The 14278-nt window shown below is 28.4% G+C and overlaps 1 protein-coding gene across 1 annotated transcript in view; it reads left to right on the top strand.

Annotated features, from left to right (window-relative positions):
- Nucleotides 1-9504, top strand: part of LOC107446704 (homeobox protein MSX-1) — a 47516-nt gene extending 38012 nt beyond the window's left edge. The window contains exon 3 of the mRNA XM_016061419.4: nucleotides 7740-9504. Coding sequence (XP_015916905.2) covers nucleotides 7740-7905 — 166 coding nt within the window. The 3' untranslated portion in view covers nucleotides 7906-9504. The remainder of the gene's footprint in view (nucleotides 1-7739) is intronic.
- The last annotated feature ends 4774 nt before the right edge of the window (nucleotides 9505-14278 follow it).

Genomic DNA, 14278 nt, shown 5'->3' with positions numbered 1-14278 from the left:
CTGTAAATGAAAAGATGTTTGATTATACTTTAAAATTTTTGACTCTAAATGTTATTCTCAAAATCATAAAGACTAACAACAATCTGTTTTTACATGGCAGAAATAAACTTTACAGGAATATTTGAAAACTGCCCTGATATCTATTTTTTTGGAATATTGCTTAAATGTTATTACGGAATATTGTTTTTTGCATTAAAGAATTAAATTAATTTTGAATTTAAAACTTTAAACAGTTGATTTTGAAAAAAATATAAACTTCTTTGGCAATATATGGACATTAAGGATATGTTCAAAATGAAAGTGAAAATAAGATAAACGAACTTTAACAACACAGTATATGACAAATGCTGTGTACCGGTAATCGTAAGTACCGGTAATATTTTCTGTTTGAAGCTTTATCACTCTTAGCGACGGAAATGCAAAATAGCTTTAGAACAAACGTTTTCGCTAAGATGTCCTTTAGCGGAATTTTTTTTTCTTTTACGTAATGAAAACACTTAATCTTAAATAGCGTCAATTATTAAATGATTGGATTTTAACGCTATTTCCGTCATAAAGTAGAGCAACAGAAATTACTACTAGTGGCACTTCAGGCAAGAGAAAGTTAATTTTTAAAAATGAAAGTAAATACTCTGAGAAAATGCTTTGCAAATAGCAAAGAATTTGATTATCTTATAAAATTTTTAACTCTAAACGTTATTCATAAAATCTTAAGGACGAAGAATACCCTGCTTATACGAGGTAGAAATAATTTTTACAACACTGCAGAAAAAAAAAATCCAGTAAAATTTGCAGTTTTAAATCAACAGCTGGATAGGTTGTGCAAAACTGTAAAATTTAAGAAGTAAATCCGTAGCTTCAACCGTTTTTTAATATGCAAGAACAAGTTTTTTTCCGTAAAAATTGCGAAGAAATAAAAATTGCGAACCATAACAAAAATAAATATGTTGTATCAGCAGACTTTTACTATATGGGCTCTTATTGGTCTTATTTCAGTAGTATTCCCCTTTGATACGGCAGGTCGAAATTCTAAAGGCTTATCATATGGGAACAAGTTTTCGATATGAAAGTTACGAAACAAATCTGTACTCGAACAGGATGAGAATATTTTGTCGGAAGAATTCGTATCGACCTGTCATTGCTGGGATTCAAACCTGGGGTCACTTCAATGGGAGGAGCACGCTTCGTCCCTTGAGCCACTACGACTCACGTATTTTTTTGAGAGGAAATTTTGATCGTGAGAATTTCTCTTCAGTATTGTGTAAATTTGAAAAAATCTCAATCAACGTTTTATTCACAACTATAAAGTAGTTGCTAGAAAGTAAGAAAAAGCAAGCATCGAAAATAATATGAAAATAATTACGGAACGCGAAACTGCATCGTGAAAAATTGAAAAATAAAGGAAAAAATTTTAATCTATTAAAAAAAATAATTTTAAACTAAAACTTACCTGTTTATTTTAAATGAAGATGCAAAAAATTAGAATAATCTCTTTATTTATTTATTTTTTTTAAAAAAAAATAGGTTGAAAGCAAAACAAAAATGGGCTTTAGTTCGTTTATTCTTATTTACTTCAAATTATCAAAATAAATTTTAAAAAATTATTAAAGTTAAAAAAATTTAAAAAAAATTATATAAAATACTGATTACTGAAACAATTATGTGAAATAGGAATTATTAAAAATTATAACTGGTTTAATGCTTTTCTTCAAAAATATGAATTAAACTATGAAATATCGTTAAATACTTTATAGGCTTGGTAATTCCCAGTCCTTGGAAAAAAATTGAAGCTTGATTAAAAGGAATATGAATAATAATGAAAGAATAATTCCTTCATTGATGCCAATTTGTTATTTCGAATCACTTTTTTAATTTTTGTCTTATGCGCTACACCTAGCTTCAAAATTATTTTTTTAAACTATGCCTTATTACTAAATTAAGCAATTTATGATATATTTCAACTTCTTTACCAAAATTAAAAGTACTTCAGCTCTTAATAGCAGAAAAAATTAAAGTCTGAAATCTTGAAATGATGAAGCTTTAACGATCTTGATAATGTTCATTAGAAGAACAGAACTAAAAAAATTTTTAAAATCTTAATAGCAGAAAAAATTAAAGTCTGAAATCTTGAAATGATGAAGCTTTAACGATCTTGATAATGTTCATTAGAAGAACAGAACTAAAAAAATTTTTAAAATCTTAATAGCAGAAAAAATTAAAGTCTGAAATCTTGAAATGATGAAGCTTTAACGATCTTGATAATGTTCATTAGAAGAACAGAACTAAAAAAATTTTTGTGGTGAATAATAAAATAATAAAAAAATTAAATAAAATAAAACGTGAGGGGGAGATTAGAATTGCGGGTAAAAAAATCTATTGGTCATTCATCATACTTTTTCTCTCAATCCAGGAGATCAATTATGGCCGGGAAAAAACTTTGAGGTTGCCGTCAAAACCACAATGGAGGCTTAACACTCTCCTTTAGGTTAAAGTAGCTGCTTTTATAACCTAATTAATATTAATACTGATCATTCCATGATAAAGTGGTCTAACAGACCCCTCGCAGGTGATACGGGCGTTGCCCCTCCGTCCCTTCTACCCAAGTAAATCCCCTTATTAAACGTTGCTCTCTCAATTGTTGGCAAATTGTTATGACCCTTAATGATGGGCGATACGTGAAGATGCAGACATTGTAGTTAGATCTTCAAAATGATGTCCCAATTTGCTGGACTAAAAGGTATTTAAAAAAAGAAAAGTGGATACTTAAGGTGCCAACCAATCGAAGTGATGATCTTCAGCCAAGAACCGTTCATTTACGCTTCTTATTATAAGAGTGATCCTTCGATTGGAGGTTGTGTAATTTTCTTTAAGGGATGTTGAGGGTTTTCAAATAAAGTGTTATAATGAGAGAGGTAATATTCTTATCTGAATTTGTATTGGATGATCATTTTGAAATGTGCAATAATGTTTCTTTTAAAAATATTATATTAATGCTAGTAATGTCTTCTTATTTGCAAATTTCTTCATTTAAAAGTAATTTTTTTAACGTTTAACATTCCCTTTTTTTAGTTAAAAATTTTTTCGACAATAATTACATCACATATTTCATTAAATTTTAGGATTTGTCAACTTTAACCTAAGATAATTGAGCTTAAATTAGAGTTTATCTAAAGCTATAATCAATAGATTCTTAGACTACCTAAACTTAAATAAGAGATTTTCATTAACTAATCATAAGACTCAGACTACCAACTAAAAACGTCCTTATTTTTTTCATATTTCCTCTATTTTTATCATATGAATTAGTGATTTTAAGAGAAATAATATTAAATTTTTATTAACATATCCAATGTAAAAAATTCCGAATAAAATTATGGTATAAAGTACCAGCACTTTGGATGCATCATCCGTAAACTCCAACCGTAAAATACTATGCCGTAATTTCTATTTTTTTTTTCTTCCAATGCCTACCTGGGTTGACATTTCGTTAATTCAGGCATAGTAGGGGAGATTTGCTGGTCACTTATTCAGGGGCACCATATTAGGTGAGCCAGCGTTGTTCCCACTGTAAGGACAGATAGTACATGGAATGAACGAACATCCTGGCCTGGTCCGGGATTCAAACCCAGAACTTTTCTGATGCAAAGCCACTTAATAGACCCTTACACAATCTGGTCGGTTGCCGTAATTTTTTAGTATTATTTATTTAATAAATATTATTGTAAAAATAATTGCATCACATAATTCATTAAAATTTATTATTCGTCTACTTAAACCTCAGATAATTGAACTTAAATCAGAGTTTCTCTGAATCTACAAGTTTTAGAGTCACAGACTACCTAAACTTAAATCAGAGTTTCTCATTAGCTAATCGTAAGATTCATAGTCTACCAACTAAAAACGTGGTTATTTTCATATTTTCTCAATTTTTAACTAATAAATTTGTGATCGTAAGTGAAATACTATTACTCCACTTCACGAATTTCATTGAGCGGTAAAGCTTGGCGAAAAATTTCACTGATTGAAGATGAGAATGAATATAAATTTGAGAGTATTTCTTTTGGCGAGGATTCCAGAAAGATATATCATACCAATTTAGTTCACTACGAGAGAAAGCTTTTTAAATAAATTCGATTTTTTACTCATTCCGTTTTTACAATACGCCTAAAAAGTTCTATATATCTACTTCCTTTTATTACGAGGGTTACTATTTATATTTCTGGCCTAATAATGAAAAAACAAATATGTAGGATCGAAATTGGTTTTATTGTTTTTCAAAATATTCTCCATGATGATCAATACAGTTTTGCATGCGTTTGAACCAATTTTCAAAGCACTTTTTCCAGTCCGATTGAGGTAACTCCAAAACATGCGTTTTGAATGCATTAACCGCTTCTTTGGGGGTCGAAAATCGTTGTCCACGTAATTTATTTTTGATGTGTGGGAATAAGAAGAAGTCATTGGGTGCCAAATCAGGGCTGTACGGCGGATGACCCATCAGTTCGACCTTTCGCTCCGTCAGAAATGCCTTTGTTTGAGTCGATGTGTCAGAGCTCGCATTGTCATGATGAAGAATGATTCGCCTGTTCTTCTGCTCTTTTCGAATTTCTCCGATGACTTCTGGCAAACAAATGGTCGTGTACCATTCAGAATTGACCGTCCTGCGTTGCTCTAACGCCACTGTTGCCACATGACCGTTAATGCCGAAGAAACAGGCAATCATTTGTTTCGATGTGCTTCTTCCTAGAGCAACTTTTGTTGGTTTTGCCTCGTCTTGGCAGACCCATACAGTTGATTGCTGTTTTGTTTCCGGCTCATATGCATAGATCCATGATTCGTCACCTGTGTAGATGTTATACACAGCCTTTGATGTACCTTGAACGTATTTTTCCAACATTTCCTTGCACCAATCGACACGAGCCTTTTTTTGAGCGTTTGTCAGATCATGCGGGATCCAACGCGAACAAATTTTTTTTACGCTCAAATGTTCATGCAATGTTTTATTGATGCTAGTCATAGATACTAATATCCAAAGGTGCCTCTATCTCACGGTATGTCACATGACGATCTTGCTTTATCAGTTCACGCACAGCATCGATCTTTTCTGGCACAACAACGGATTTTGGACGACCTGCACGGGATTCGTCCTGGATCGAACATCGACCACGATTAAATTCGTTATACCAATTTTTTACAGTGCTGTAGGATGGCGCTTTATCGCTGAATAAAGAATTAAGTTCATCGAAGCACTCTTGTCTTGACAATCCACGCTGAAAGTTAGGAAAAATAATGGCACGAAAATGTTCACGATTCAATTCCATTTTTTGAAAGAGAAGAACTTTTCAATTTACTATCAACAACTCAAATGAAGCTATAATGGTAAATCGTCTGCTGAATTTATGTTTAAAAATATCAAACTTGATTAAAATCGTCTGCGGTCGCCTAGCAACACTTACTGTTGCCAAGGCCAGAAATATAAATAGCAACCCTCGTATCTGTCTCTCTTTTGCTTCGACTTTTTTAACTATCTTTCCCTGAATCGCTGAAATAAATTCTACCAGTGTACCTAACTCATAGTTTTGACACCTTAACTGATGGGAGACCCGTACCATGCCCTCTGTCTTATGACAATGATTGTTTATTTCTGTAGGGCAAAGTTCTAGCTGTTTCTTAATCGTTTTCATTATATTAAGGAGCAAGTATAGTAACTTCTTCCCCTAAAACACTGAACTAAACTGTTCCGGTTCGCTTTAGGCACACTTGCAATCGCCAACATGTCATGGTTGAATAATATTAAAATTTTATTACAATATGGACAAGTGATGAAATTACCATTCACAAAGTGTTCTGATAGCATCCTAATTTCGCAAAAATGGGGAAAGATTTTAGTTTGATTAGCAAATATTTAGTTCATTCAGGGCTAATATTAACACTGATAAAAAATTATTCTATTGTTTTGAAAAAAATTTTCTTGTTAATTTTTAAACTAAAGTACAAAGCTTAAAAAAAATCAATAAATACCAAAAAAAAATTCAAAGTGCATAACTCATATTTTTTTAAAATATATATATGTATCTACAAAATAAAATTTTAAACTTAAATTAAAAAAATTATAATTGATAAATAATTAGGACACATTCGTTTCTTCCAACTCTGTTTTTTTTATTCTTTTACATCTTTTACTGGTATATTTTTCTTTTAAGTTTAGGTAGGCATCACTTATTAAAAGAACAGTACTTTTGTTAATAAATATTAAATAAGTTATGGGAACAATTTATTTCAAGGCGTATTATATACTTATAGAAAAATAGCAGATAGTTTTTGCGATAACCGTCTCACTAAAATTAGATATTGCTATAACAAAGAAACTAAAATAAAAAAAAGAGGGGGAGGAATTCAATATCCTGTCTTTATTATGCTTTATTGCAGGTGTGATCAAACAATTCTATCAAAACTCCCCCGCAAATGAAAGTTGCATTTCACCTGTGCTTTCTTTGAATTTGTTTTGAAAAGGCGAAAATTAAAGAGGCAAAATAAGGCGAAACCGGTGAATCGTTATTTTTTGCTAGGAAAAAAAAATTAAAACGTTAAACGCGGTGCAACGATTCGCCATTTTTTTAGAAATTTCTAAGTTTGAAAAATATTTATACAAAACACACTGGGGAAAAAAAACATGGTTAAAACTACCAGAATATGGCAAAATTTACAGTATTTCTAGCTCCATGGAAACACCAAAAAATTTTATAATTTTTACCGAAAGGCATTGGTAATGATTTTAATAAAATTAACAATAAAATAAATAAAATCTGGTTTTATAATACATAAAATATAATATGTTAGTATCATATGTTAATAATAAAGTTTGGTAAATATGGTAAAATTTGGTAATCATAATACCTTGGAGCGTGGTATAAAAGCCGTTTATTCGGTTAAACTTTGTAAAAATTATAAAAATTTTCAGTTTTGTATTTTTTATTAAATGTGTGGTTATAAGAACTTTAATTTTGAAAACCAGAATTTCCAGAAAACTGTTACCGTACGAACGGAAAATTACCAAACGAATGGTTTAAATACCGTATATTTCGGTTTTTATTATCAGAATTAAGTTGTTTTTTTTCACCAAAAACGTCATTACCATACAGTACGATAATTTTACCAGAATTTTTTTCTCCGTGAACCATTTACGTTTATTGGTTATTTCAAGTGTCTAAGCATTAAAATATCCATATACAAATGAGCACGGAGAATGACATAGAAGGTTTTAAATACTCTTTTTTTAACATAGAACTTCAGAAATTGCTGATAGAAATCTTTAGATAGAGCTTAACTATTAAATTGATCAATTTTGTTAGCTTTAATTTATATTTCATACCTGGTGCATTTAAATTCTAATCTATTTTAATAATTTTATTTGTCTCTAAAGACAAATCACTCTTCTATAAACAAACTTAAGAACATTCCAGATAGAATTAGTAGAACATTTTCTAAATGGACATTTAAGTTTGTTCTAGAAAATTCTGGAAGCCTTCAAAGTATAAAACCAAAAGAGATCAAGATGTAAAAATTAGCTTATAGCTTACGTAGAGAGATAAACTTAAGGGATTGAAATGGAAGTTAACAAAGTAAACGTTCTTAATTGAGTAATTAGTAGAATAAGCGAGGTAGAGAGAGAGAATATTTGATGAACAATATCCCAGTAACATTTGCATTTATGTATCTTATCATTTTTTCTTTTATAGGTGTATGGCATTGGCTAATTCATTAGGATCTCTTTATGCACCACCAACTTCCACCTCCGGAGTTTGCCCGTCATTTTGTGGAACATGCTATTACAAACCGGGAACTTCCCCACTTCTAAGTTCTCCCTCAGCTACACCGTCATCCATGCTCACTTCCAGGTTTTAGTTTCAATAAAATGGAAGATGTTCCTGAAGCTATAGTTTTCCCGAAATCAATAGCAATCGATCAATATAAATCAAACTTTCAATAAAAAAATTATCTATCTAGTTGAAATTTAACAGCAGGGATGGGACACATACTTTAAATGTCAGCAAGATAAGACTAAATTTGGAACTTGCTATTGCATATTTGAAGGACATAGCTTGTTGGATTGATGAAACTAAAACTATATTGAGACAATTGTTGCAAACATTTTATCATCAACTAAAGATATTTTGTGAAGTCATACCGGTGATTAGGTTAAAGGTTGCATTTTCTGACTATTCTAACAGTAGTTCTGAATTATGAAACGAACGATGCTCAAAGGTTCTATGAATTCCTAAACATAATTCAGTTTCAAAACTATATAACAGAATAATCCATGAAGAAGTGCTAAGGTATTAGACAAAACGTGTTTCTATTTTTACAGCAAAGCCATGAACTGTGCTAAATGCATAATTTTCGCCATTCGCTGTTTAAAAAAAAAGAAGAAATAGATTAAAGTTCCTGCATGAACAACGAACAAAATCAATATAAAATTTGCTCTGAGCACTGAGTTGGTTCAGTGCATATTTGTGAATTGATTTTATGATTCCAATACTTATTTGGTATTTATTCTTTTCAATATATTCAAAAGATTATTAATGATCTTTTGAGAAATAATAAGTCAAAGAGTTTTCTAGTCCTAGTACTCCTTTAATTTACAAGTTAACAAATGAGTGAATCACTTAATAGAGTTATAACAATGTATTTTAAAAATAAAATGTTATAGGTTTACTGTATAAGATTTTTTTTTCTTAACACTTTATAGGTATGGGTAAATTGCTTTAAAAATTAACTTAAATCGTAATGTGTATAATAAAAACTAGACGAATGAAACATTTTAATATCTCAAAATATTTCTAAGTACAATTAAAATGACGAGTTTTTAAAGTTTTTTTTTTTTTTTTTCTAAAAAAAATTTCTTTAAGTCAGAAGAGAATATCGATTTTTATCTTAATAAATCTTTCATCTTTTTTAAATAACATGTTTTATGTAGCACACGTTTTTTATTGTTTCATTTGAAATTCAGAAAAAATGTGTGTGTTTTTTTAAATAAACTTATCAAACCTAAGCAATAAGTATTCCTTTTTTATTCTTATACCACTATAAATTTCTAAAAAACCAAAAAAGTGATCTTAAGTATCAAATTCCGTACGAATGTTTATTTTGTATATAGATGCTGTTTGTTTCATGATTATTTATTTACATTTATAAATTGCCTTTGTCGATTCTGTTACGGTAATTTATAACTAAAAATACTTGGTCATTATTTAAAATTAAAAAAATTTGATTCGAGCTTGTATGTTTTTTATTTTTTATATGTTTGTGTTCATAAAAGGCTTAGCCCATTGTTTAAATTGTGAAAATTGTTTTTGTTTAAATTATTCTTATGATTATTGTTTAATTTATAATTGTTTCGTTAGAATATTGAAGTATTATGTACATATATCATGTATAATACAATTATCTTAGATTGTAAAAACAGTGTATACAGAACTCTCAAATAAATCATTTTGAATCAAATAGGCATTACTTTTTTAAGGCACATTTCTAATGAATTCTGAAGATTATTTAATATTTCTTTGGATACTCAGTGTTTCTTTGGATACTCAGTTATTGGATACTCAGTGTCATGACACTGAGTATCCAATATCGAAGAAACAAAATAGTTATACCCTAATTATCCTTTTTGGATTGCACTCATTTTTGCACTTAAAAAGGTTATATGAAAATAAATATATCGTTTAAGGTACTTAAACTATTCTTTTGTTTTAATGATGTCATAAGTTATTAAACATTTATATTTTTTAGCCCAAATATGCTACAGTTTTCATTTTGCACTCTAATAGATTATGAAATATATATATATATATATATATATATATATATATATATATATATATATATATATATATATATATATATATATATATATATATATATATATATATATTGCATAAAATATCTATACTTGAACAATTTAATTTATTTATTTCAAAGTTGTTATAAATTATTAAACATTTATATTTAAATCCCAAACATGCTGCAGATAAGTAGGAAACAATATCGAATTTGAAAATGCGGTATCGAGATTAAGGAAATATTATTTCTATATTCGTTACTCAAATTCATGTCGGTTATTGTAATTATCATCACCATAGTTTTGTTTATCAACCAAGAAAAATATGTTAAAACTTTTTTGGAAAAAAAGTTTCATAATTTTGCATAGATTTCAATAATAAGATGATACATATCAAAGCGCGTTTTGAATAAAATTTTTTAACATTTTTATTCTGTTTATAGAATTATTGCTGGACACACTTAGAGAATAAGTATAGCTAAAACTACCAGAATATGTCAAAATTTACCTATGTTTCTGGCACTGTAGGAGCACCAAACAGCTCGGTAATTTTTACCGAACCGCTTTGGTAATGATTTTGTTAAAGTTAACAATAAAATATAATTTTATAATAAGAGTTAAACTTTGGTAACTGTAGTGAAATTCATTAAATTTATCGTGATATTTTAGAGTATGTCATTAAAAACATTTCTACGATTAAATTTACTTTTTAGTTTTGTATTTTTCTATTGTATGTGTGGGAATATAAGAACTATAATTTTGAAAATCAGAAGTTCTGGTTATTTCCCTTTTTCGTATGAACGGAAAAATTACCAAATGAATGGTTCAAATACCATATATTTTAGTTTAGTAGTCAGAATTATGGTTTTTCTTATCTGAAATGTCATTATCACACAGTACAGTAATTTTTTCCAAAAAATTTTCACCTTGCATAATTCAGAAAGATAACAAAGACATAATTATTGAAAGAATTTCTATTTTACTGCTATGGAACTACACTCTCAAGGTTAAAAAATTTTTAAGAAATACTGTAACCAAAAACACTACAAACATTTCCATTTATTCTACAATATTTCGCGAAGATCTGCTAAAGCCAGATTTACTTCATATTTTATAAGTCTTACGATTCAAGCTAAAAAAAATTTCCTATTTCCTACAATAACAATTTTATCAGCTCTGCTTTTCTAAAAAATGTTCCGTGTCAAACGTGGATTACGTACTAAAATGGATGTATCGTGCGAGAAAAGGGCGATGGTAGATTTTATACTTTTCATTTTTCCCCATTTTATTGACCATTTTATCCCTATGGCTTAGATAGATCATTGCAGGTGTTTTGATTGCCCTCAAACAAAAAGCATCCATATTATATATTAGAATTAGCTTCTTAAATTAGAAATATAAATTCGATGTTATAGTAATTATGTATACTACTGGGATATTTTAAGACTTGCTTTGATTTTGGTATTATAGTAATCACGTGTATTAATGAAAAATTTTAAGAATTTTTGTTGAAAATTACATGTTATATTAATCATGCATATTACTGGGAGTTTTTAAGACTTGTTTTAATTTCGATATAACAGTAATCACGTATATTAATGAAAACTTTTAAGGTGTTTTGAAAATCATATGTTATAGTAATCTTGCATTGTACTGGGATTTTTTAAGACTTGTTTTAATTTCGATATTATAGTAATCATCATGAATATTAATAAAAGCTTTTATGTTTTTTTTTTTTTTTTTTTTTTTTTTTTTTTTTTTAAATTTTGTTATCATATCATGCATATTACGGGGATATTTTAAGACTTGTTTTAATTTCGATTTTATAGTAATCATGTAAAACTTTTAAGATATTTTGAAAATCATATTTTATAGTAATCATGCATATTACTGCAATTTTTTAAAATTTGTTTTAATTTCGATATTGCAGTAATCATCATGCATATTAACAAAAACTTTTTAGATTTTTTTTTTTAATAATATGTTATAGTGATCATGCATATTACTGGGATTTATTAAAACTTGTTTTAATTTCTATTTTACAGTAATCTTGTTTATTGATAAAAACTTTTAAAGTACTTTGAAAATCACATGTTATAATAATCATGCATATTACTGGAATTTTTTTAGACTTGTTTTAATTTCGATATTACAGTAATCATCATTCATATTAATAAACATTTTTAAGGGTTTTTTCTTCTTCTTTTTCTTTTTGTTTTGGAAAATCATATGTTATAGTAATCATGCATACTACTGAGATTTTTTTAAGACATTTAATTTCAATATTACAGTAATCATGTATGTTAATGATTACTTTTAAGAATTTTTTTTTGAAAATTGCATGCCATTGTAATCATTACAAGAAAAGTTTACGATTTCTTAAAAGTTAGATGTTATAGCAATAATGCATTCGGAGATAATTGATACAGATAATTCAGGCATGATCGCTCAAGGGGATTTTACTAAATGTACATCAAATATTCATTGGAAACCTGATTTTTTTTTATTGATTTTGAGACCACTGAATTTGAATATATAATTTATTTAGATACCACTAGAAGATTTTCCAAGTTTTTCACCATAGGGAACCACTGTATGGGACATAAAATAGAAAAAAGATTTACGATCATCCTCAATATTCATTTTTACTTTTAATCAGTCATTATTTTTATTATAATTATTATGAACGGTATCAATTGCATTATGTAGAGTAATTAATGACAGCACATACTTCACATTAATTCAACGCAGATAATTGATACCTTTTGTATCAATTATAAATTTGGTATTTGGTAAAATTTGGATTTTTAAAAGGTGTAAACTAACATATATAAGAAATTCTAAAAATGACTTAAAGCATTTTGTTCAAAGTTGCTTCACCTCGAATCAAAATGCTGGAATGTTCTACTATTTAAACGTGGTGCAATCCTGATATGTTTGAACTAATTTACCATCAGTTTGTGAGCTATAGTATCATGCAAGAAGTGGAATTTAATAAAAGAAGGAGTGAGTCAATGTAGTTGACATTTTAGTAAATTAAGCTAACATAGCTTTAATTTTTTTTTTCTTTTTTTTTTTTTTAAATAGTGTACTTTAGTTTATGCCCTTTTAAAATTTGAATTTGGAAAGCAATTTATGGCACGTGACACACTTCTTAGAAGGAATACAGTTGTTTTATAAGCAACAATAGCTCTCCGAAATAAAACAAATTACAAATAAATGAATATTACATTTTTATTAGATAATTGTAAAATAAATTATTAATATAGTAAAGGTTGAAAAAGTATTTTGATTTCCACTAATCTGGTTGTTGCTGCAAAAGCCTGCGATTTTCTTCGGATGCCATTACAAAAAAGGCAGTTCAAATTTTACGTAAGCACCCGAAAGAGAAAGGGCTTTGTAACATATTTTCGATGACAAGAGAGAGGAGGGGTATGAGCAATGCTTACGCAAGACACTAAGATGCTCTTATTCGAATTTTCTTTTTTTAAATAACAGAAAATATGTAATTAAAAATCAGGAAAAATACATTTTTTACAAATTTGGAATAAAGTCAAATTCATGGAACGAAAAAGGAAGAAAAATATCAATTCAGAAAAGATTAAAAATTTTACAAAAAATAAAAAAAAAATTTTTTGCAAAACTGCATAGTTTATATGATTATCTATATTAATTCTAAATTTCTAAAAATTAGACTATAACAGTAAAAGGCTAAGTTTGAAAAACAAGAGGGGCTGTTGAGACTTTCTTACGTAAGCCTGGAAAGAGTTTTGGAATTAACTTTTTTTTTGCTGACAAGAGGGAAGGGGGTGTAAAAAAGCGCTTTTGTAGCATTTTAGTGGCTCCTAAACATTACAATTATGAAAGAAAAAGTTATACATTTCTGCTTTCGTTAAATTAGATATTTATTTAACATAAGCTTAAACACTCCTTGACACGGGAGTACTCTTATCATGCAAAAAAAGGTTTAAAACCGATATTTTTTAAAAATAATCAATGTAAACCTCATTACATTCCACCATAGCTTATTTGTATAGAAAATACAACTTAAAATAAATTTTGCTTAGAAAATTGAAAATATATTGAAAAACCAATAACTAAAAAAAAAATTGAGAGAAGGCGTTTCAAACGTTATATTTTCTACTCTACCCTCCTCCGTAAATAAGATTCAAAACGTTTTTTAACAGACGTCTTTTTTGATTTTGTATAAAAACTCCCGTTCTCTTTCATTCGGACAAGCTGGTTATTCTAACGTCAAAAAACCATCCGCCACTATATTAAAAGAAACCAAGATGTGGAGGAGTCCGATGTAAAAAATAAATAAATAAATAAAATAAATATATATCTATATATATATATAAAAAACGACTATCCTGACTGTTCTTTCTACCTTTTTACTCTAGTCCTCTAAGCTATCCCGTTATTGACCAATTTCGG

This window comes from Parasteatoda tepidariorum, chromosome 7, assembly GCF_982258835.1.
Source record: "Parasteatoda tepidariorum strain Cologne lab strain chromosome 7, Ptep-v5.0, whole genome shotgun sequence".
NCBI classification, from domain to species: Eukaryota; Metazoa; Arthropoda; class Arachnida; order Araneae; family Theridiidae; genus Parasteatoda; species Parasteatoda tepidariorum.
The sequence above is the reverse complement of the archived record's forward strand: the minus strand, read 5'-3'. Positions and strand labels throughout refer to the sequence as shown.